The sequence below is a fragment of the Electrophorus electricus genome, chromosome 2 (assembly GCF_013358815.1).
Source record: "Electrophorus electricus isolate fEleEle1 chromosome 2, fEleEle1.pri, whole genome shotgun sequence".
NCBI classification, from domain to species: Eukaryota; Metazoa; Chordata; class Actinopteri; order Gymnotiformes; family Gymnotidae; genus Electrophorus; species Electrophorus electricus.
The window spans coordinates 32,807,500-32,829,838 of NC_049536.1; the positions used below are offsets into that span (position 1 = coordinate 32,807,500).

General features: G+C 44.6%; 1 protein-coding gene across 2 annotated transcripts in view; it reads left to right on the forward strand.

Annotated features, from left to right (window-relative positions):
* Positions 1 to 21,391, forward strand: part of csrnp3 (cysteine-serine-rich nuclear protein 3) — a 27,553-nt gene extending 6,162 nt beyond the window's left edge. Inside the window, exons 1-5 of one of the 2 annotated variants that reach the window (XM_035534653.1) lie at positions 9,668 to 10,038; positions 12,715 to 12,903; positions 15,605 to 15,864; positions 17,188 to 17,484; positions 18,078 to 21,391. In XM_035534653.1, the coding sequence (XP_035390546.1) occupies positions 9,888 to 10,038; positions 12,715 to 12,903; positions 15,605 to 15,864; positions 17,188 to 17,484; positions 18,078 to 19,226 (2,046 nt within the window). In that variant the 5' untranslated portion in view covers positions 9,668 to 9,887 and the 3' untranslated portion in view covers positions 19,227 to 21,391. Of the gene's footprint in view, positions 1 to 9,667; positions 10,039 to 12,714; positions 12,904 to 15,604; positions 15,865 to 17,187; positions 17,485 to 18,077 lie in introns of those variants that run through there. The other variant, XM_035534658.1, reaches the window with a different exon arrangement.
* Positions 21,392 to 22,339: the final 948 nt, after the last annotated feature.

Here is a 22,339-nt window from a genome sequence, read left to right on the forward strand (position 1 = left end):
CCTTATATATGAATCGATCATTTATATTCTTTGCGTGGAATGTTTTCAAATGAGAGATTATATTCAGACGTTGTTAAACAAATAGGGACCGTTTTCTTAAAATATTATTATATTATTCCTTTCAGATCATTCTGATCTTTCTCTCTCTCCCTCTCACATTGCTATGGCAACCAGTTTTAATGTGGGGGAAAAATACACCTCGATGGGGAGACAGTTGCCGTATGTTTGTATATTCCGGTCCATTTCAAGGCTGGAGAAAAAAGTTGTACTAAAATGTTTTAGGCAGTCATTCTAATTGGTTCAGCCTTCCATAACGCCTTTGATACGTCAGTAATATGGATCTGACAGATGATTTATCGACTTTTTCAATTTGATTTAATGCCTCATTCAATATTGACAATAAAATCCCATCGGAGTAACATGGAAGCATGACTGCTCAAGGTCCTCAGAGAAGTGTGGGAGTTCATACAAACTGGCAGTGTCAGACAGCGTGTGGGTCTGCGTGTGGCTGGAACTGCGCAAAAGCGTTTCTCTTTGTATTTAGAGCTGAGAGCATGGACTGGTGGTTACCTGAGGTTAACTCAGTCGCACAGAGAGCATATGGGAATCCTTTTGTTTATTTATTTACTTATTTATTTATTGTCTACGCAGATATTTCTTTAATAGATGTGCCAGGACACAAGACATGACATGTGACGTTCTGAGGCCCTTTTAAAAGCTATAAGCATGGAACATCGGGCAGTATCAAATCCAGTTCCCCAACTATTGGAGTTAGCAGAAATATACTGACTTTATATTTGTTTAAGGTTAACTAGTGGGGGAAGAAGCAGTAAGCTCATTAATAGAACATCATACCAGCACTAAATTTCTGTCACATCTGACATAGGCAGTGACAATATGGTGATAGCACCTGCCAATATGGATGTGATACTATCATGTTATCACAGATCTAAAGAAACACTGAAACGGTATATGATGGTGACCTTTACGTCTGATAATCGGGTCTCGTAGTGAAGATTACTTGAGTCACAGCGGGCCAGAAGTGAGGGTCAGAGTGTGTGTACTCACTGAGCTACGAGTTCCGTGATCCCTTTTTACGAAAAAGTACCACTGCTATGACTTGTCACCACAATAGTCCTGCTAAGAAAATGACGCCGTGCTCCATATCTAATCGATAATGCGTGGTTCATGCATGAGTAAGTGATGAAATGAACAAAGGATTATGAAAATCCTCTGCATGTAAACACTTAGTCTGATCCTTCTATCCCACAGCGATTGTTTGGCATGAATGGCGGTTCGGTCTTTTGGTGACACACACACTCCCCGTCTCAGCCTACACAGCCACTCATCTATATTTAGACTGAATACACACTGGCTGTCCTGCAGCTGCCAATCAGCAGAGGGTGCTGCGCGTTTCAGCTCGGGCCCAGCGCACGTCGGGCGTGTAGCGCATGTCTGGCGTGAGTGATGTGTGGCTCTTTTTTGTGTTATTGTAGCGTGACTCGGCCTGTGTCTCATTTTGGTTGCATGAAGGTGTGAAAGTATGAATCAGAAAGCCTGGCGCCGTTTAAGTCGGCCAGCTCGGCTTTGGATTCCAACCGCACCATTTGACACGATCGACCGCAGTCGTTTGTTCGGATGTGATCTCTAGGATTTTAAGATAATTGTCGCTTTTCAGTGGGAAACAAAGACGGATTTCAGGGTAAGGCCTGTGTGGAACCAGGTGCTCTACAGTGAAGTATGGGTTTTGTGTCACTGAATACATGATCCAGCTTTGAATAATGTGTTGCTGATTCCAAGCAGAACAGAGGCGTGTCACAATTTTAATAGCACTTTTGCATTTCATGCATGAGCCGTTTTTATGGGGGCTTTTTTTTTAACAGTAAACACAAACAAGATTGGCTTCATAGATCTTCTCTGATATCAATGATATTTCATTTAAAAATGAAAATGGCATCAGATTTCATTGAAAGTAAATTAATAATGATTGTGTGTTTTTGCTTCTCTCTCTCTCTCTCTCTCTCTCTCACTCTCTCTCTGTGTGTGTGTGTGTGTGTGTGTGTGTGTGTGTGTTTGAGGACTTGCATAGATCCAGACAACTCTGGCCTCCCAGCGCCTGTATTAAAGATGAAAGCATTGTTCGCTTTGTGAGGTGTTCTGCGTCTCTCTCGCTCCTAGTCAGAGCTTCGCCTGCTTCTAACATTTTTTTAGGTGGCATGGGAGAAATACAGACATAAATAAAATATAGTTCATGAATAATTCATGCACGCATTGTGATTGACACGAGGCTGAAAGTGTGTGATTATGCCACAGAGGTACGCGTGTGGAATGAGGGTCATGGCGGAGCAGACGCGCTTGCTAAGTTGGAACTCCTCTTCTGCGCTTCCTGCATATCAGACTTCAGCTTTCGCAACGCAATCAAACCAGCCTTCTAGCGTGGGAATGTGGTTTGGTTTCTTTTTTCGTGCAAGTTTGATTGTTTTCCTGCACGCCTGTTAAACTTTGCCAGTGCCGTATTCAAAAATGAACTTTTCTCACATTCAGATGTGTCTGATTATTGTTTGCAAATGACATTTAACCTTAACTATTATACCCAAATGATGTAAAGGAGCTGTTAATGTTTTCTAGAACATTCCAGGAGCTTTGAGCACCCAAGTGAATCACACAAGATTTACTTAATAGGTTTGAAATAGGCTTTAATTTATGAAATAACAGTTCTCTTAATGTCTTCCTCCATTCTCCATTACCGCAGTAGCACTTGATAACACTGGATGTTTGTGTTTCACTCGCAGGGCACATTTTAATGTCCTTTTTAATTTCTGTATTTACACGAGACGAGAGGGGCATCCTCTGTGCATTCATTGCTATCAACGGTTCAAGCCACTGTTTAACAAGACTTCAACGTGCCACTTTAATGAACAAACACCATTAGAGGACCAGGATCAGATTCGTTGTGTCAATCACAGTAAAGCTGAATCTGTGTGCGTATAGGCAGGCTGATAGAGGAACAGTATACCCCCCACCCCCCACCCCCCACCCCATTGTTCTGGGAGGAGGAGATCAATGCTGGGTGCTAGATGCAGCAGTCTGCTCCGTGTGCAGGGTACTGAGCAGCAGCCAACTCCGTCTCACTCCTTTAATGTGTGTGTGTGTGTGTGTGTGTGTGTGTGTGTGTATGCAAGCGCGTGTGTGTAATGCCTCGCCTCGGGCAACAGGCAAGTTAACAAATGTAGGGAGCTGGAGTGAAGCCTCATTTCCATAAAGAAGTGAGTGTAGTACATTTGCTTAAACGAGCTCCTTTGTCTTTAATTGCCTCATGTATCCTTGCTTGTTGTTTCCCAAAAAAGCCTTTCAAGACAAGTGCTGTGGTATCCCTCACACAGTTTGTAGTGTTTGTGCACGAGCCTTATTTTTCTAAGTGGGCTGTAGCCCGTGTATAATAAATGCCATGCTTAAGCATCATCGATGTCATTTCTAGTGCAGGGTGACGGGCAGTGGGTCTGGATCCTGTGGGTCTTTTTAAACAATGAGCCAGTTAAATGGTATGGCTCGTTGTTGTAAAAAAGAAAAAGAAAAAGAAATACATTTTTAAAATTTGGTAATCATTTACATCTACAAAAGCTTGCAGATTAATAGGGCATCTGTGGTCAGCTAGTCTAAGTAACACTGTAGTAATGTGTCATATTTTAATTAAGGCTAATGAGCATCAGTCATTATTTATGCCTTATGTCATACTTTTTTTAATCATCTTATATAGATCATCTTCTAATCTTTATTCTATGACCATGAAATGCACATACTATTTTTCAGTTTTTCCTTCCTTCCTATCAGTTTAGTTTACACTACATTACAGTTTCCAAATGTCCAAGCACATTGAAATCGCTGTAAGGTATGTCTGATGAACAGGGCCAATTTTGCATTAATTGTGTTGCGCACATGGCCCCTTGAGAGAGACAGCCAAGTAAGTTTCCTTGTGATTCATTGCCATACCATCTCTGGGTTAAGGAAGACAGGAGCGTATGAGCACTATTACAGCGAGAGTGAACCATAAGCTTTTAAAACCAGCTCTCCTTTTTTCATATAGCGGGACTGAGTAAAGAGGCCCAAATTCGACTCTTGCCAACTCCAGTGTGAAATATGGACTATATCAGAGGCGTGTTTAGACTTTCAGAGCACTTTGGCTGGTGTGCAGGGATCAGCAGAGCAACACCTTTAGATATATAATCACTACAGTGTACAGCACCTCCCTGGGGTCTCCTAGATGAGACCTGGCTCTCTCAAGGTTGTAGTTTACGGCTGTTGCAGACTTGCGTGATTTATGAGGTTAAACACAACCTTTGCGTGCAGAGTGCTCGCCCCCCTCCTTCTGAGTGCTCTCCCTCCTCCTGAGCGTTCCCTTTCCTCCAGAGCGTTCCCCCTCCTCCGGAGCACTCCCCCCTCCTCTGGAGCGTTCCCTCTCCTCCGGAGCGTTCCCCCTCCTCCGTAGTGCTCCCCCTCCTCCGGAGCGTTCCCTCTCCACCGGAGCACTCCCCCTCCTAAGGTGCGATAGTCCTTGCTCCTTTCTCCATGCTTCCTCCCTCTACCTCCCCTGCCTTTCTCTTCATGCATTTCAGATGGCCCAAGACATCCTCTGCATTTGCATGTTAAAACAAACAAACAAAAACCAACAAAGAAAAAACTTGCAGTCAAAATGTTTTTGTAGTGCTGCACAAACACTGAAGCCGTGGAAATGCGGAGGGCCATATTGAGCTTTGGCTAAAGAGGCCAGGGCAAATGCTCCTTCACTTGCATTGTTATATGCCTGCTTGCTCTGAGTTTGCTCTTTCCTTCTCTCTGGCACCAAAGTGACTGTGTGCATACTCAACTACGTGGTTGCCCTGGCTTCTGCTCACTGTAGACTGCAGAGAGGGGGGGAGAGAGGGGGGGAGAGAGTGAGAGGGGGGGAGGGGGAGAGAGAGGGGGGAAGGGGAGGGAGGGAGAGAGAGAGTGAGAGGGGGGGAGGGAGGGAGAGAGAGAAAGAGAGAGGGGGGAGAGGGGGGAGAGAAGGAGAGGGAGAGAGAGGGAGGGAGAGAGAGGGAGAGAGAGAGAGTGAGAGAGAGAGGGGGGGTGGAGAGAGGGAGGGAGAGAGGGAGAGAGAGAGAGGGAGAGAGAGAGAGGGGGGGAGAGGAGAGGAGAGGAGAGAGAGAGAGAGAGAGAGAGAGAGAGAGCGTCATTGGTCAGACCCCTCCTCTTCTCTCTTGAGAGGAGACTGCACGTCTGTCTGCAATTATTCTGTATGTCTTCAGTTATTCTGTATCCCTTCAATAATAGCTTATAGTTTGTTAACTTCAAACACATGGTGTTTCTGAAATATCGTATGGTACATTAACAACATCAAATTTGAGCAAATGTTCCAGCCAGCCTACTGTAATTACAGGGGTGCTAAGTACACTATTTCTTATTATATCTCAAGAAAGAAAATGTTTCTTTATTTTTTTATTTTGTCTAAAATATCTCACAGTCTGGTACATCACATAAAGTAACTTACCTGAGCTTGCCGTCATTCATTTTTAGAAACGAACATGACTAGAATGTTAAATGTTAGACCACGTGACGCTGCAGTGCCGGATGAGTACAGATGAGGCGTCACCACAGCGCATCTAGTTTCTCAAACAGGGCTGTCAGCGGTGCTTACATTCACTTACATTGCTTCCTGCTTGTAATTTTATTTCCCTGTGTAATTTGCAGCAGTGGTCACGTGCGTATTTGTTTGCTAAATGTGAGCCCCAGGGCCAGGGAGCGAGCTGTCAGACTGACCCGCGTGTGCTCTGCGGTGCGCCTGCGCTCAGCTTTCTCCAGTCTGATTGCCAACACCTTTTTGCCATGCAGAGGTTAGCGTGCCGCTAATTAAAGGCAGCGTAACGGCCTCGGTATAAAACATTTAGTAGAAAACGCGGTTTGGGATAGCAGGCGAACAGATGGGGAGACAGCAGAAAGCAAAGGGAGTTAATCGGTGGTGACATAGGGGGCATGCCTCGTGGCTGAGAAAGGGCTGACATCACAGTATCAAAGCGGAGAGCGGGTTTTTCTCCCCTACTGCAAGCTAACCCCAGTTTTAACATGTGCCGAGGGAGAAATCCAGGCTCTAGCAGTGTGCAGGAGGTATTTGCGATACGAGACTTCGATCTGCTCGAGGTATTACCTGCTCAAAGCCACTCACTTAGGAAGGGTCAAAGACACCACAGAATTACTGAACAGTCTGACGGGTCACCGACTGTAAGGGTCAAGCAAGCAGCTGCAGGTTAACATATGCGAAGGAGGTGAATCAACGAAGATGAAACGGGTTTTGTTCGTGTACGCTGCGTGTGTTGGCTGGGGATCCCTGGTCCTTTAATTCACCTCGGCCTTTTGCTGTGTGTATGTGTGTTCTTTTCTGGCTCCGATTGTGTTGCTCCCTGGAGAAGGAATACTGCAAATGAGATTTCCCTCTTTTCCGACCCACTGGTGGTTCCGCGATGACCCCCCCTGTCCCTCAAAAATGTTGTTCTTTGCTGAAAAAGCAACGGTTATTATAAGCACTGATTATTGCCACTATATAAAAAGGGGAGTAATAAATACTTTCTCACACTCTAAGGACCACTCTGTTTAACCTGTAATTATTCTTTCTTCTGTCCGTGGCAAAACCAGTTATCTGATTTGAAACTGGACACTTCATTTGCATATGACCTAAATTCAACTAAATATTATGCAAATGAAGTCCAACGCACAAGTCTGCCTTCCAGTTGGCCGGATCTCACGATGTGACTGACTCAAATATTCGCATGCAGCGCTCCACGAAATGGGTCATCGTCCCCGGCGCGATGGCACCTCGAGTCAGTGTGACAGACTGCCTGTGCCAGGCTTATGGTCTGCATTTTTATGTAATGGAGCTGTGAGTATGATACTCCATAAGGGAGGGGAGGCAATGCAAATTAGATATTGCTGTTATACAATGGATGAGTTTCCAAGACGGAAAGGAAATGAGGAGAATAATTAAATCTTGCGGTGAAATCAGGTTCCACAACGCGTATACCCTCACGCGAGCGTTTATCCCGCGGATCTCGTGGAAAGGGTCGCGAGGCTTTGTTCCCATTGATTGGCCGGTGGATAAAACCAAAAGCATTTTGTACGGAATGATATTACGCCGTACAAGTAATACGAGGAAATAGCACACCACCGTTTTGTCAAATGATTTTTCATTTAGCCTCATCCGTCTGGATATCGATGTGTTATACCTGTAGGCTGGATCCAAGTGGGCGTACCGTGTTTTGCGTGTGTATCCGCGGCCTTGTGAAGAGGAGGGCGTGAGCGAGGACGGGCGTGCGCCGGGAGCCAGTCTGTAGTCCGACCGCTATTAAACCCAGAACATGGAGAGGCTTTATGGAGCAGTTGACTCTTCACCCACGCCTCCTTAACGCTTCTAATGCTTTATAATGCACTTACAGCATCGCCAAACCTTGTATAAGTAGGCTCCGATTTTTGCCTGGATTTCTCTTTTATTATGAGGCTCAGATTGGAATTGACAGCCAATGTGAAGCATTTATGACGAGTTTACAAGTTTAACATAATACAGTTGATCTAATTAAATCACATCTAAATTTGTGATTGAACACTAAAAACACTTTAATCAGTATTTTTGAAAATATTAATTAAAACATAATTTGAAAGTATTAAAGCATAATTTGAACAGAGGGCATGTTTTAAATTCAAGCAAAACTGAATCTAATTAATTGTGCAGTTAATTCATCCTAAACTGAATCCACTTGATAACCTTACCTGATAAATCAGTATGAGCACTGGTAAGTATACACAGCAAGATATTAATTTTCTTTCATCTGTTCCAAGATTCATATCAGTGAAAACATACTGGCAGTTTGTTCATGTTTTAAATAGGCATTTATGAATAAGACATGCAAAAATAACAAACAGAGGCTTTTTGGTTATAGAAGCGTTATGACTTAACAAAGTAAAAATCCACATCATATAATTGAAAATGACATTATTTTCTCAGCGAATGTGATCATTGGGAATTCATTCATTCATCCTCTGAATGTTCATGCCAGGCTCAATTTTGCCATGTGATCCTTCTTGTCACTGATGTGGAAGCTGATTACTTAGCAACAGTAATAAGAGGCTACTGTCCATCCTGGCAGGGAGCAGCACCAGTTGTGTTATGGGGAGTCGTTGCCCAGCAGGGGTTTAAACAAGAATAACTGGGTGAACAGTAGGACCGACCTTTGCTTTGTTAATTTGTTAAGCATGTGTCAGGTGTTAGAGCATTGGTGTTAAAATCACCTGAAACAAACAAACACATCAAAAACCTTGGCAGAGGCCAGTAGTTACTTCAAAATCTTTTGGTAGAGATAAAGATGTCCATAGTCATCAGATAAGCAACTTGAATAAAAGCAAAAATGTGCAAATGAATCCAAATAAATGCATCATGTGTTTTAAATTGTCCTTGCCAATCGTTTGTTTTATAATATCCATCCAGTATGAATTCATTAATCTGCAGATTAGTGGCACTGATGAATCTTGTGAAAACTCGTATTAACTGTAGCTACACAAGCTTTTACCATAAATCCCAATGTGTGTGTGTGTGTGTGTGTGTGTGTGTGTGTGTGTGTGTGTGTGTGTTTGGCTAATTTGTTAGTGTACCCATTAATCTCCTTAGATTACTTTGCTGTGCAGGGTATTGACACTCACCTTCCTCTCCTTCATATATTCCTCGTCCTGCAATCTCTGCACCTCTCTCTCCCTCTCTCCCTCCTTCTCTCTCTCTCTCTCTCTCTCTCTCTCTCTCCCTCCCTCCCTTTCTCAAGCTGATAAAAATATCTGCAGACAGCAGGAACACAGGCAAGGGTGCATTTCTTTCTCTCTCTCTCTCTCTCTCCCTCTCTCCCTCTCTCTCTCCCTCTCTCTCTCTCTCTCTCTCTCTCTCTCCCTCTCTCCCTCTCTCTCAGACATCCCACCCATGTGATCTCCTAGGCAGGCTGCACTCAGGTTCCAGCCTTCAGCTGGCTGCATCTAATGAGTCTTTGTGTGGCTGGAACGAATAAGAGAGACACAGAAAAAGAGAGCGAGGGAGAGGGGCAGAGGAGAGGAATGAAATAAAGTCTCTGGTCTCTCTCCCTTTTTTTTTACAGAGGCGAATGGTAAGGACAGATCTCGGCTCCTGAATTCACAGGTTACTGTTTTTCTTCCCTCCAGCACTCTACTCTCACCTCTCCTTTGCTCCCTAACCTTCTCTCTCTCTCTCTCTCTTTTCTCTCATGCTGCATGTGTGTGTGTGAGGGGGGGGGGGGTGCGGGGGATTGGCTGATTGAAAATGTGAGGCCTTCATTCACTGCCACTCTTGCAGGCTTGAGTGCGTTCACTGCCACTGAGAGTGAGTGGCAGTGACTCGCAGGTCAGTCGCTGGCTCCGCCAGTCTCCCGCCACGGGTCAGGAGGCCTCGGCCGGCCGAGGTGAATGGCGCGGGCTTCTGCTGCTTCTGGCAACCCACCGCCGCGCACTGGTGCGGCACACGGACCGCGGAGCCCTCTGAACGTCTGACGCCGTAGACCCCCGGGCGCCCGTTCGCGCACGGGTCTGCGTGTGTCGTGGAGCCATTCCAGGGAGTGGCTGACTTCCCTGGCTTTGCTGCAAACTGCTCAGTGGTGGACTACATCTTGTGGAGTGTGCCGTGGAAAACTACAGCAAGCCTAGACAAAGGGTAGAGAGGAACAGCAGAGAGACTGGAGAGGAGGACGAGCTAGCAAGGGGAGTGAGTGCTGCTCCCCTCATCGCTCTCCTACTCTCCACACTACAGCAGTCAGCTCTTGTTACCTCTGGGCTCCCTGTGATGTCATGCCAATTCATTGTGTCAAGAAATGAATAGTTGCTCCTCCTGCTTGGATCTCAGACGCTGCCCGTGCAGGCTTTCTGCTTTCACAAAGAGTGCGCCTCACTTTAGCGTCAGCAACCTTAAATTCCATTATTTCATTATTGCATTCTTTTGTAACATGGCTGTGCTAGGCTCAGGTATGTCGTCAGTGCATTATCATCAGAGCTATTGATCGTTTTTGTAAGTGTCTGAATCAGTGTGTTTGCACAGAGGAATACAAATATCATTAGCTTGTGTGTCTTTAAAAATGTATGTTTAGTTTCGCTGTGGAAATGCACATCAGAATGTCTCCACGCACTCTGACGGAGGCCCTGTTTGCTCAGAGATTCTATTTTCTTCAGCAGTTATTTTGTGAATGCATCATGATTATATATGGATGCTGCATGGGGCTTGTATTTATTTTCAGATGGTGGGGGGTGGGGGGTGTAGTAGATGCTCCAAATACAAGGGGGGAAAAAAATCGAAATGACTGATGTGAAATCACTATTTGTGCAAGAATATTAGTATTACCATGGCAACCACTTTTGGTATGAAAGAGCAGTGCGGCATCCGCTGAGGGCAAAGAATGCGAATGGATTTTCAACAAGGGGGAACTAATTATGATGATTACAAGGAAATAGACTTATATTGTATCCAAAAAACCAGAAGAGCCATTTTCAATTATCTCACAACCCCTTGCCTGTCTGGGAGATTAGACAGTGAGTAGCAGCCCATGTAAAAATGGTCACATACTGATTGGTAGATCGAGAAAACTTGTTTAATGGAAGCACAAGATGTCTCTCTGTTCCTATGACATCTGGTCTCTATTTGACAGTGGTACACAGTCCGAGGGCCTGGACCGTAATCTCCAGGAGCAGTGGGGGGGCATGCTCCTCTTGGAAAGGGGCTCCTCTATTACGTCAGTTTGACTGTAGCATTCAGGTTATAAGAAAAGTCACTTCTTTACTGCAGGGAAAGTACCACACATTCCATGGCAGCGCCGTATGCTGTGGTTTGGGGCGCCTGCTGCAGCTGGGCACTCTCCGTCCGTCCGTCCATCTGTCCGTCTCGCTCCCTCTCTCTCTCTCTCTCTCTCTGAAGAACAATGGTCCTGTGCTGAGAGCCCTGGCCCAGTGCTCCCTGCTCTGCCTGGGCTTCTGTGATGAGCCAACAGCGAGGAGAGGCTCCAAGCCTCACCACGCAAAACAGTTCAGCAGAAGCGTCTCCCTCCGAGAGCTGCCATCCCAGCTTCCCCTCACGCCACATACTGGCACGCTGCTAATCTGCGCTGGGATTTGTGTCGTTTTGACTGTCTTGGTGGTTATTTTAGGTTTGGAAATGAGAGAGAGAGAGAGAGAGAGAGGGATGGAGGGTGTGTGTGTGTGTGTGTGTGTGTGTGTGTGTGTGTCAGTGTTAACAAGGCTGTGGTGCAGGTTTTGGAAATTTGTGTAGAATCTGTCTCATCTACATAACAAAAGGTTTCACAAAAGCTCAGGTGATTTCAGCCATGATTACTAATGGTGTGCTGTGAACATAGTTATGGGCTGATTAATACTTGATACGTCCATTGATTTATAAGGCTTGGTAATTTCACCTCATTTATTCATCAGTGCTTTTTATAAAACCCTAAATAATATGGGTACAATTACCTTTCAGAGTTGTCCACGGCCCATTTTCACAAAAAAACATGCATTTTACAGGACAATGCATGAAGATGTGAAGATAGTTAACACGAGCTGCTTTTGATTGTTTTGGGAAATACCTTGATGTCAGTTATCAGGGATTGTACAGAGTCCTCTCCACAATACGTTTGTGAAATTGAACCTACTGTTAACCAAACTCCCGAATGCATGTCTGTTGTGAGCTAGAAGAACTTGAGAACAGGAGTGCTGTTTTCTGTGCACTCCTGTGCACTCCTGTGGTGATACAGTTGCTCTGTGAGTGATTGACTGCATGACTGATCCTTTGTTTTGATTTGTATGGCAGCCCTGCTTATACCAGAAATATCACTCATAGAAATGACCTACACAATATGAACATGCTCTCATAAGCATGGGCTACAAATCAACGTTTATTGTAACAACGGCATTCACACAGGCTGCCGTACAGAGTCCATTTGTTTCAATAATGCATGCATATGTTAGCCGACCTCTTGTATATTATGTGCCGTATGCTTGGAATGGGGGCCTATTCAACAGTTTTTTTCTATATTAGTTTTTAAGTTTTTTTTCTCAGAACTCAAGCAGGTTTTGTTGGCTTGTGTTTTTGAGATGCAGCTAATTATTTACTGCAGCTTACTGTACTTTTCTGATTTTCTGTGCCTAAGGTGCATTTGAAAACGCAGCCTTAAGCTTTAAAGCCCGACTTCATTCTGTTTTCAGCCATGCTGGCTTGCACTCCTGTGATTAATAAATTCTTTGAGTTGCTGCTTTTTAGCACGACATGGGGGGAGAAGCCATGGAAACTCAAATCAAGCAGCCCCTTAATCAAAGACTAAACACGCTTCCGGGAAGTTAGAGGTAGCATTCAATTAGTAGTTGGGGGTTTTTTGTTGTTGTTTTTTTAACCCACCCCCCTCCCTCTCCATCTGAGGTCCTTTGTGGTAAGGGAATCAATCGCCCCAGGGTTGGTAGAGCAGAGGAGAGAGAGACAGGAGGGTATGTGTGTAGCACTGCTCGTTGCCAATTGACTGCTTTGAGGATGGGAGCAGACGTACGCAAGATATGAAAGCCTCTCTCTCTCTCCTCTCTCTCTCTCTCTCTCTCTCTCTCTCTCTCTCTCTCTCTCTCTCTCTCTCTCTCTCTCTCCCTCCCTCCCTCCCTCCCTCCCCTCAGACGTACGCGCGCACAGGTGCGGTTCGCTGGCGGCCATGAGCGGAATACTGAAGAGGAAGTTTGAGGAGGTGGAGGGGGCGTCGCCATGCTCGTCGCTGAGGGAGTCGGAGGAGGAGGAGGAGGAGGTGTCGAGCAGTGAAAGCGGACACAGTAGTGACAGCGTCAACCCCTCAGCCTCCCCCTTTACCCGTGAGTCATCTCCGTCATCACCGCACTAATGGACGTGTGCGTGTATATGTTTTCGACGTGATATACTGAGGAAACGGTTTACCAAGATTACAGCTTGCCCATTTACCAATGATTCAGCAATGACATTTACCCCCAAAACAGAGCACAGTGGTCTGAAAGAAAAAAGGTTAACTTGGACTGAATGCCTGCTTGATGAGTGTTTATCTCTCTCGAAAACCAGTTTCTTAACCTGCATCTGTCTGTTTACCAAGGGCAGTTTGATAAGGGTCACTCAAAGGCAGAGAAAACAATGAAACATTCATGTGTGTACAGACTTGGCAACAGAGAGTTGCTCTGAGGTCCTCAGTGAGCTGAATTTAGCACTAGGATTTAATATTGATTTTCAACTGTGTCTGTAGTAGGCCCATAAAATATCCATTATCACAATAAACTTGGAATAAAAAAAACAACAACAGTAAACTAGCACTGTGAATGAGTTTCAGTGTCGATTGGATAACTTTGCTTAATTCTGTGTACTGGTGTTTGACTTCATAAAACGAGAGTGCCATCTTGCAAGTATTCAAGGGCACGTCACCCTAAAAAAAAACACTAGTTTTGATGGCTTTGAAAATCTTAGTTGAATGGCGTCATTCTACTACATTACAGCAGATTATCCAGAGTGACTGCAGCATGCGGCTTTCAGCTGTGATAACCTGTTACCGCAGGAAAATCCCAGGGCTGCATCTTATTTTAGGCCTACAGCCAGAAGGCCCGAGACCAATGAATCAGTGATTTAGAAATGCGTCAGACAAAGCTACACCGTTGAACGTGTGATCCTCACCCCTCGCAGAGTTCAGAGAAAGCAGCGTGGATTTCTGTGAAAACGCTACAGCTGAGTAAACCTATCCTCCCACCATTCGTCACGTAGCCTAGCACTCTAGATACTCACCGCGCCTACAGGTAGCTGCTCCCTTCGTATGCCTGATGCTGGCTAACCGCCTGACGCTAGAGCTCATTAATGATTCATACGTCCAAAGGCAGTCGGGATGACTCGGGTTGTTAGTCTAGACCCGACAGGCTGGTGTCACCTTAGTTATATGCAGCTACGGAGCTGGGGGAGGTGGTCTTTCCGAGGGAGCGCGTAGGTGAGAGAGGTTTGCTAATGCAGACACAGGAAGGCCTGTGGGAAGGTTCGTACGATCCTCGCCCTGCCACGCAACGACGGACTATAATGGATCACGCAGTAAACGTTGTGTTTCCTGATGGCGTTTTCGTTTCAGCTCGATTTTATATTGATTGTTCTTTGTGAAACGTAAAAGGACAGTGGCAGCACCTAAACTCAATCGGTATTTTCTAGTGAACACAGCACACGTTAAAGCGAGATTTAAAACAAAACAAAAAAAATCCCCAGGCATGGAGACCTTTGCCTTAGACCTGTCAATCATTTATTCCTCTCTGTGGATCTCTAGTCTTCCAGCACTCTCTCCACCATCTGGAGTGGCACTTCATTTTAAGAGCTCCCTCACACGTCCACGCCGTTTAATGTTTTGTTTGTTCTTATCCATTTACAGAGACCCTCATTAAAAAAAAAATTATTGTAAGTTTATGTGCACCACACACCTCCAGCTCCCACTGCTGGAAAAAACAAAAAAAAACAATGCCCACTAATCACATAACTAACTACAAGCACAATCAGAAGAGGCCGTGAAGTATGACCGTTTATAGAAAAGATTCATGTTTTCAAGACTCAAGAAAATGAATTCATCGCCATCCCTCTTATTGCCATTCATACAGTCACAGAAGTTTTGTGTTTGTGGAAAACGTGTGCTGCTCTCCAGCCAGGGGTGTTACTGAGACTGACGCTGCAGCCTGTAGCATCCTCGTGCCGTGAGAAGGCGCTGTTGTGGTGGGCCGGTGTCGGTAATGAAATCTATTGTCCTCATGCTCGTAGGCGGGGGGGGGCGCGGCCCAAACAGATGGTTTCTATTTGTCCCATGTGTGTCTGACACGAGGAGAGGACAGGGACAGGCGGCCGGAAGCTCTGCGGATATTAAGGCCGGGATGAGGGAGATTTGAGCTGGATATATTTACGCTGGTGAACCCCCAACCCTCCGCACCCCCAAGATGCCAAACGGCGAGAACCATAGGCATGCAGGTTGCTAAGGCAGGCGACGGTGGTTACTGCAGGCCAAGCTGCTAGCGGGGAGTGGGCATGGGGTGCCGATTAATGCAGTTTGCTTTATCGGGTAGTCTGATGGAGGGAGAGACGCTGCAAGAACAGGCCAAAAGTAAATGTGCCTGAGCCACAGAGCTCAACTCACGCTCTCATTTCAGCTATTCAAAGCCATATCCATGAGCCAGCTCTCGAACAAAGCTAGTACGTAACGGTACGGAATCACTTGGCAAGTTGAAGACCCTTTGCATTAGTCTGTGTATACAGGTTGGTCAAAACCAGAACCAGGCCATTTATACAGACTTGTTCCATGACCGTGACGATGAGTTCAGTTTACTTCAGTGGCCTCCATAGTTACCAGATCTGAATCACAAAACGTGACGGAAACACGATGACAAGGAGCAAAAAAAAAAAAAAAAAAAGTATCTTCTACACCTTAAGGAATCCGTGCTATGAAGAAATAAGGACATTTTGAGAGAAATAGGGGTCTCACACACACACACACACACACACACACTTACCACTTATTTGAACCTTTTTCCCTCCCAGCCTCGTCCATCCTTAAACGGGAGAAGCGGATGAGAACACGACGTGTGCACTTCGAGAAGGTGACAGTGTATTACTTCAGCCGAAGGCAGGGCTTCACCAGCGTGCCCAGCCAGGGCGGCAGCACCCTGGGCATGTCCAGCCGCCACAGCTCCATACGCCACTACACGCTGGGCGAGTTCGCCAAAGAGCAGGAGCGCCTCCACCGCGACATGCTGAGGGACCACCTGAAAGAGGAGAAGCTCAACTCCATCAAGCTCAGGGTGGGAGCACAGGGGCCACCTGCCAAAAGCAACCCAGAGGTCGATTAAACTTGAATGAGCTGTAGCTGACTAATAGTACTGTGCATTTTAAAGTTCTTTTCTTGCTAATTGACATAAAATATGTGAAACACTTTAAGTAGGATTAAGAACGTACAGTGTACGTATCCTTCAAATACTGGCATCCTTTTTTAATATAAAAGTCATAGCTTGATCATACACTGGAAATATGAGACAAGTCAAGCTTAATATTCTTTAAAGAAAAATAAATGCTTATGAAAAACATTATTATAAAAGTGTCACAAATATTGGCTCCACTGGGGTATAAATATGAGGCCACACACCCTTATCATCCATTAAGACCAATGAAATGAGACATCCATTAAGACCAGTGAAATAAAATTTGCTATAAAATATCGTCACACCTGAAAAATAACCGTTTCCACTATTAGGACTTTAAGAAGTTTCACACAACTGAAGTTGTGATGAACCTTTCTGGAAAAAGATTTGAGTCTATTTAGAGCCTGCACGGTGAGCAGGTTGGTTCAGCAGGAGTCGCGTGCACCCAGGGGCTTGCCAAGTCTCCAAAACTACAATTAAACTTTTCTGCCATGCCAACATGCATTTTTAAATACTTCCCAGAAACCCCTGCTGTCATCAGTCACTAAAGCAAGTGACTGGAGTTTGCTAATCACTAGAAATGTAACTGAAACCAGGTTTATGAATCAGATAAGCTAAAAATAGAGCTTTTGACAGAAACAACAAATGTAGGTTTGGAATAAAAAATGGTTATATAGAAATGGACCTAATCCTCACTGTGAAGAATGGTAGTGTATCTGTGATGATCTGTGAATTCCTCCACAGACTTTGAGAATGTGGTTAGGATACATGGCATCATGGACCTCATGAAATACCAAGAGATCAAAGTCTTGCTATCTCTTCTGGGAGATGCATACTGGGTCATGGCTGGATCTTTTTATCCTGAACCAAAACAGAATTCCACAGCCAAATAAAATAGTTTACAGTTCACAAATTCCATAGCCATGTAGTTCACTGACCAAAACCCCACTGAAAACCCATGCGGGGAACCGAAAAGAAGAGTCTACAAATGAGGGATGGTCTCAGATCTCTCAATATGCATTCTCCCAATGTTTCTTGTATCTTGTATTTGCAGTGTAGGATCAAGCCCAGAAGCAACAGACATGATGGCTTTTTTTGTCCATCTTTTGTAGAGGTGCCAGTCACTCTGGAGAACAAGTTATAAGATGCTTCATTCAACAATCCCGTATATCTTGGTCTCTTATGACGCAAACTTTCTTGTTCTAGCTGACCAAGAACGGCTCCGTCGAGTCAGAAGAGGCCAGCGCCCTCACGCTGGACGATATTTCTGATGACGACCTGGACCTGGACAATACGGAGGTGGACGAGTACTTCTTCCTGCAGCCGCTGACCACAAAGAAAAGGCGGGCCCTGCTGCGTGCGTCCGGCGTCAAGAAGATCGATGTGGCGGAGAAGCATGAGCTGCGCGCCATCCGAGTGTCGCGAGAGGACTGCGGCTGCGACTGCAGGCTCTTCTGCGACCCAGAGACGTGCGCCTGCAGCCTGGCGGGCATTAAGTGCCAGGTAGGCGCTTCAGTGTATATGATATGCCAGCAGACACTCTCATGTCAGATGAACGTCTTGCATGCGCGCGCACGCACGCACGCGCACACACACACACGCACACTCACACACACACACGCACACGCACACACACACGCGCACACTCACACACACACACGCACACGCACACACACACGCGCACACAAACACACACACACACGCACACAAACACACACACACACACACACAAACACACACACACACACACACACACACGCACACACACAGAAATTCAAGATGACCAAGTTACACATGAATTTGTACATGACCTAAAGCATATCGGTTATAAGGTTAAAAAAACAAGGAATGGCAGCTGTACAAGTTACAATACTGCTGTGGAAATACTGATTAAGGTGTTACAGATGTAATGTTTAATATTAACTGACATATGGCCTGATTAAAATAAAGATATCAAGCATGTAACAGAAGAAACAGATTGAACTGATAGCGAGTTAATTTAGCTTAAGAGACCCCATGCTGACGACGCGAGCCTAATTTGGTGAGCGTTCAGATGGAGTGTTAGAAGCTGAATGCAGGATCGTCTTTTCACGCAGGTGGACCGCATGTCGTTTCCATGTGGCTGCACTAAAGAAGGTTGCAGCAACGCAGCCGGCCGGATTGAGTTCAACCCCATCCGCGTGCGCACGCACTTCCTGCACACCATCATGAAGCTGGAACTGGAGAAGAGCAGGGAACAGCAGCAGAGCTCCGCCCCTGCTCCCGCCCCCGCCAGCAACGGTTACCACAGTGACACTAACGGCCACTGCAGCCCGCTGGCACCCGGCCAGCACACTCTGGAATATTCTCTCCCCGATCCCATACAGCAGAGCGCCATCATGCACCTACAAGCTGTAGACGACATGGATGAAGCTCTGGAAGAGGAAGAGGAGGAGGAGGAGGAGGAGGAGGAGGAGGAAGACGAGGAAGATGACGACGAAAACGAGGATGAAGACGATGAAGACGAGAGCAGCAGCTTGTGTAGCTTGTCGGACTCGAGCACACAGAGCCTGGCGAACAGTGATTCGGAGGAGGAGGAGGACGTGGACGACGAAGACAAAGCCGAGGACTTCGAGGACGGACTGAGCGCTGCTCCCGCGTCGCGCAGTGAGGCGGTTCCTTCAGCCTCTGTGATGTGCTACTCCGAGAGCACAGGCACGCAGGAGAACCAAACCAACGGCAACTCTTACTTCATCAGCTCCTCGGCCGAGTACTACCAGATGGAGAACGCCACCGCTGCTTCTGTTTTAGCCGCTGCTAATCAGGCTAGCGAGAGCTACGTGGCAGACTCGACCTCGTATCCAGACAGGGTTAACAACACTAATGGAGTGATGACACAGGGACCCTTTAGCTTGACCAATGAGCATTACACTGGCTACTCGCAACCACCCGACGAACAGTACACCAATCACCATTTCACGCTCACTAATGGCTCCTCGGCCATGATCAGCAACTGTGAACCGGAACAGGACAAAAACGTCCAGTCGAAAGGAACTTTCCACGCCCAGTCAGGAGAGCTGGGCCAGATGGAGTTCCAAAACTATCTGAACAATAACACGCAAGATGGATACACAAGTAACGGGAACTGTTTTGTGGTAAAGCAGCAGAAGGAGGTGCCGCACAGCCTCTCTGAGGTTTCCTCTTTAACAGATACCACGAAAGGACCTGCAATGCTGGAGTCTTTCGCCGAGCCCACCCCAGTTTAAGTACCCATGCTACATCCACAAGGCGGAGAAACATGCCCCAAGTCTCTTTTAATCGGTAAGGTATTAAGTGTTTGATTTGGACCACACAGACTGAAAGAATGACCTTTTGTTCTTCACTTGACAGTTTAATTTGAACACGTTGATCCCATATGCCATTTGCAAGAAGGATTCATATGTATTTTTCAAAGAGCTACACACACACACACACACACACAAAACCCCCCCAGTAATTTAAAGTGCAAACTGAAGATCAGATAAACTGTAAGCTTTAGGCCTGTGCAATGTACCTTGTATTTCAGAAGTAAAAGTTCTAGTTTTGAGCAGATATTGTGGATAGAACTTTTTTATGTCCGTGTGTCAGTTGTGAAAAAAGAAAAAAAAAAGTTGCTGTTCAATAATATGTTCGGAAAACAATGTGTATACTTAATTGTTTTGATAAAAAAGGCATGTTATTTTGTAGCTTTGGTTGGCAATTTATGTTTTTTGTAAGAATCTGCATTGATGTACTGTAAAAAAAACAAAAAAACAAACAGATTGAGTTCTCGTTGTTACATATGTACATCATGCTTTTAAAGCACTTGTAAAAGCATGACGCCAGCTCTTAAAATGTTCGCTGTTTTTGCCTTTGATTACAAATACCAAAATCACAAGATTTAAGTTGTGAATAGAACACATTTCATGTAAACGATGCACTTTTTCAGGGGCTGATGCCACACAGAAGGGCAGGTAGCCTTTAGCAGAGCACTGATGAGGTGGGCTTTCTCTTACGGTCCCATTCCTTATGCCAACACACAACATTCAGGTTTTGAAGAGTGAGAGAGAGGGCACGTTCTTAATTTCACCATTTCCAGCTGTCGTATTTGGAACTATACAGGGACATCTGATGAAATGCACTTTGAAAAGTATTAAGTTAATTGTTATGAGGCATTGCATAGCTTTGAAATTAAATTATGATTTATAACAGTATTTAAATAATAAAACTGTGAAGTCTATAGAAACGCAAGTAGAATGGCTAGATTTGTAGAAAAGTTATTATTACATAACTAATCATGTTGAGAAGAACCAGAGATTTGGTGCTTAAAAACAGTATCGATTTCTCACACATTATAGTAAAAATTATGGCTAGAGAGTAATTTTCCTCTTTAATACTGTCTAGTTGAAAAAATAGATTTTGTAAGGGAGGAATTGCTCACAATTTGGTAGTAACGCTGAAGCGTACTGAATGGATATCTGATCATCCAATGACGATATATGAACAAATGATCAATTCATTATATGTGAACAAATGAATTTAAGAGTAATTAGTCTATCAAGTGCAATAGTGTAACTAAGATAACTTACAAGCAACAGCTACATTCATTTCCAGAGGGTATTTTTTCCAGAGGTCAGTCGTTCATCTGCCAACCAGTTAATTTACTGGCAGCTCTTGAATTGAAGTCTTAATTAACGCACAAATATTGTGACATATCTCGAGTGTGTTTAGAAGAAATGTAGGCTATTTTCAAGGGAACAGTTGTTTCTCAAAAAACCAGAAGATAGGACAATCATATTCCTATAGTGATTTTGCCAGTGAACAAGAATTCCTATTGGAGGAAATCATGCCATAAATTACTTTGACTTGTAGAACAAACTCAGAACTTCAGCCTAAATCACTGAAAATGAGGAATTATTGAATGTTCCTAAAAGAGGGGGAAAAAGGTTGGAAGGTAAACCGGAGCGTTGCTTTGTTGTGGCTCACTAAAACATCAAATGCCTTTTTTTATGATGCTTGCATTTTTTTTTCTTCTGAACGTTCATTCATCTGACATCATCAGCTGTTGTTCAATATCACCTTTGAAGAGAACGTTATATTGTTTCTTCGGTCTGTGTTTTTCGCAGTTTCTTTCATTTACCTCTCGACTTAACGGCAGTGCTCGTATAACCTCATTCTTTGTTGGAATATGGATTATGAAACAATGTACAGCCTTCAGGCCCGTGGAGCCTGTCCTATAGCCGTGCCAAAGCTGCTAGCAACAGGCACCCTTCATCAGATTGCACCCCCCCAGTTAGAATTACCAGGACATTCTGTTTTCAGTATTTATTATGAATGATCTATTGAAATGTGTATTTATTGTGGTTTCCTGAAACAGTATGTACTTAATAAAAACCTTTCTTTGCTAAGGTGTCCTTCTTGTGTTATGATTCTGATAACTACAGCCTAAATGTTGTTCTCTGCATGGCCACTTAACAGTGAACCTTTATTGGGGGGACTAAAAAAATTTAAATCTGTGTGAATATACAGCCATTTTCTTTACACAAACTTTAAGCTATATGAAATTTAAACTATAACTCCGTTGAGCAAAGAGGCTCAGAGCAAATTATGAGCGGATAAATGAACCCATTATGTTGTTACTGTTTACAGTAGTAAACACACCAGTTAGAAAAATTATCGCACCAAGGGAGTAGTCTATGAATTTCCCTTTCCTTCTGTTTCACAGCTGCAGTATCAGTTTTTGTTTTTTGTCAAATAAGTCGGAGTCCGAATAAACTTGTCACCTCTGCCAATAAAGTAAAAGCACAAGTTTCTAAAAGTACGATTTTTTTTTTTTATTATTTCCTTACAAACATGAGCACATGAAATGACACTGCAGTTTTGAATGGTCGTGTTGCTCGGAAGTTCATTCACATGGTTGTGTATAGCACCCTCTTCTGGTGAAAAAGACGACCGACAGTGGGCCCCCCGGCCAGTGAAACGCCTGTCCAGTCTAAGCAAACTGGCCGTTTTGCTATTCTGATAAAATACTTGGGTTTCTTCAAAACACAATAAAAACATTTGCATGACATAAAACAAACAAACGTAACAAACATCCAACAACTGGACTGTAAGCTTAAAGAGGTGCAAGTTGATTCTCTTTAAATTGGAGAAGTCAACAGATAGCATCATTTGATGTCATCACTCTATTCATATAAAACCAAGTAACCTCTGTGGGAGTCTCCATATTTTAAAATATCTGAATACAAAGTATTTGACCAGAAGTGAAAAATGTTTGAGTAGCACATAATGCATCTAAAATATTATCAAGGCGCAAATTCATTTCTAGTGCACAATGTGGGGGGGGGGGGGGGGGGGGGGG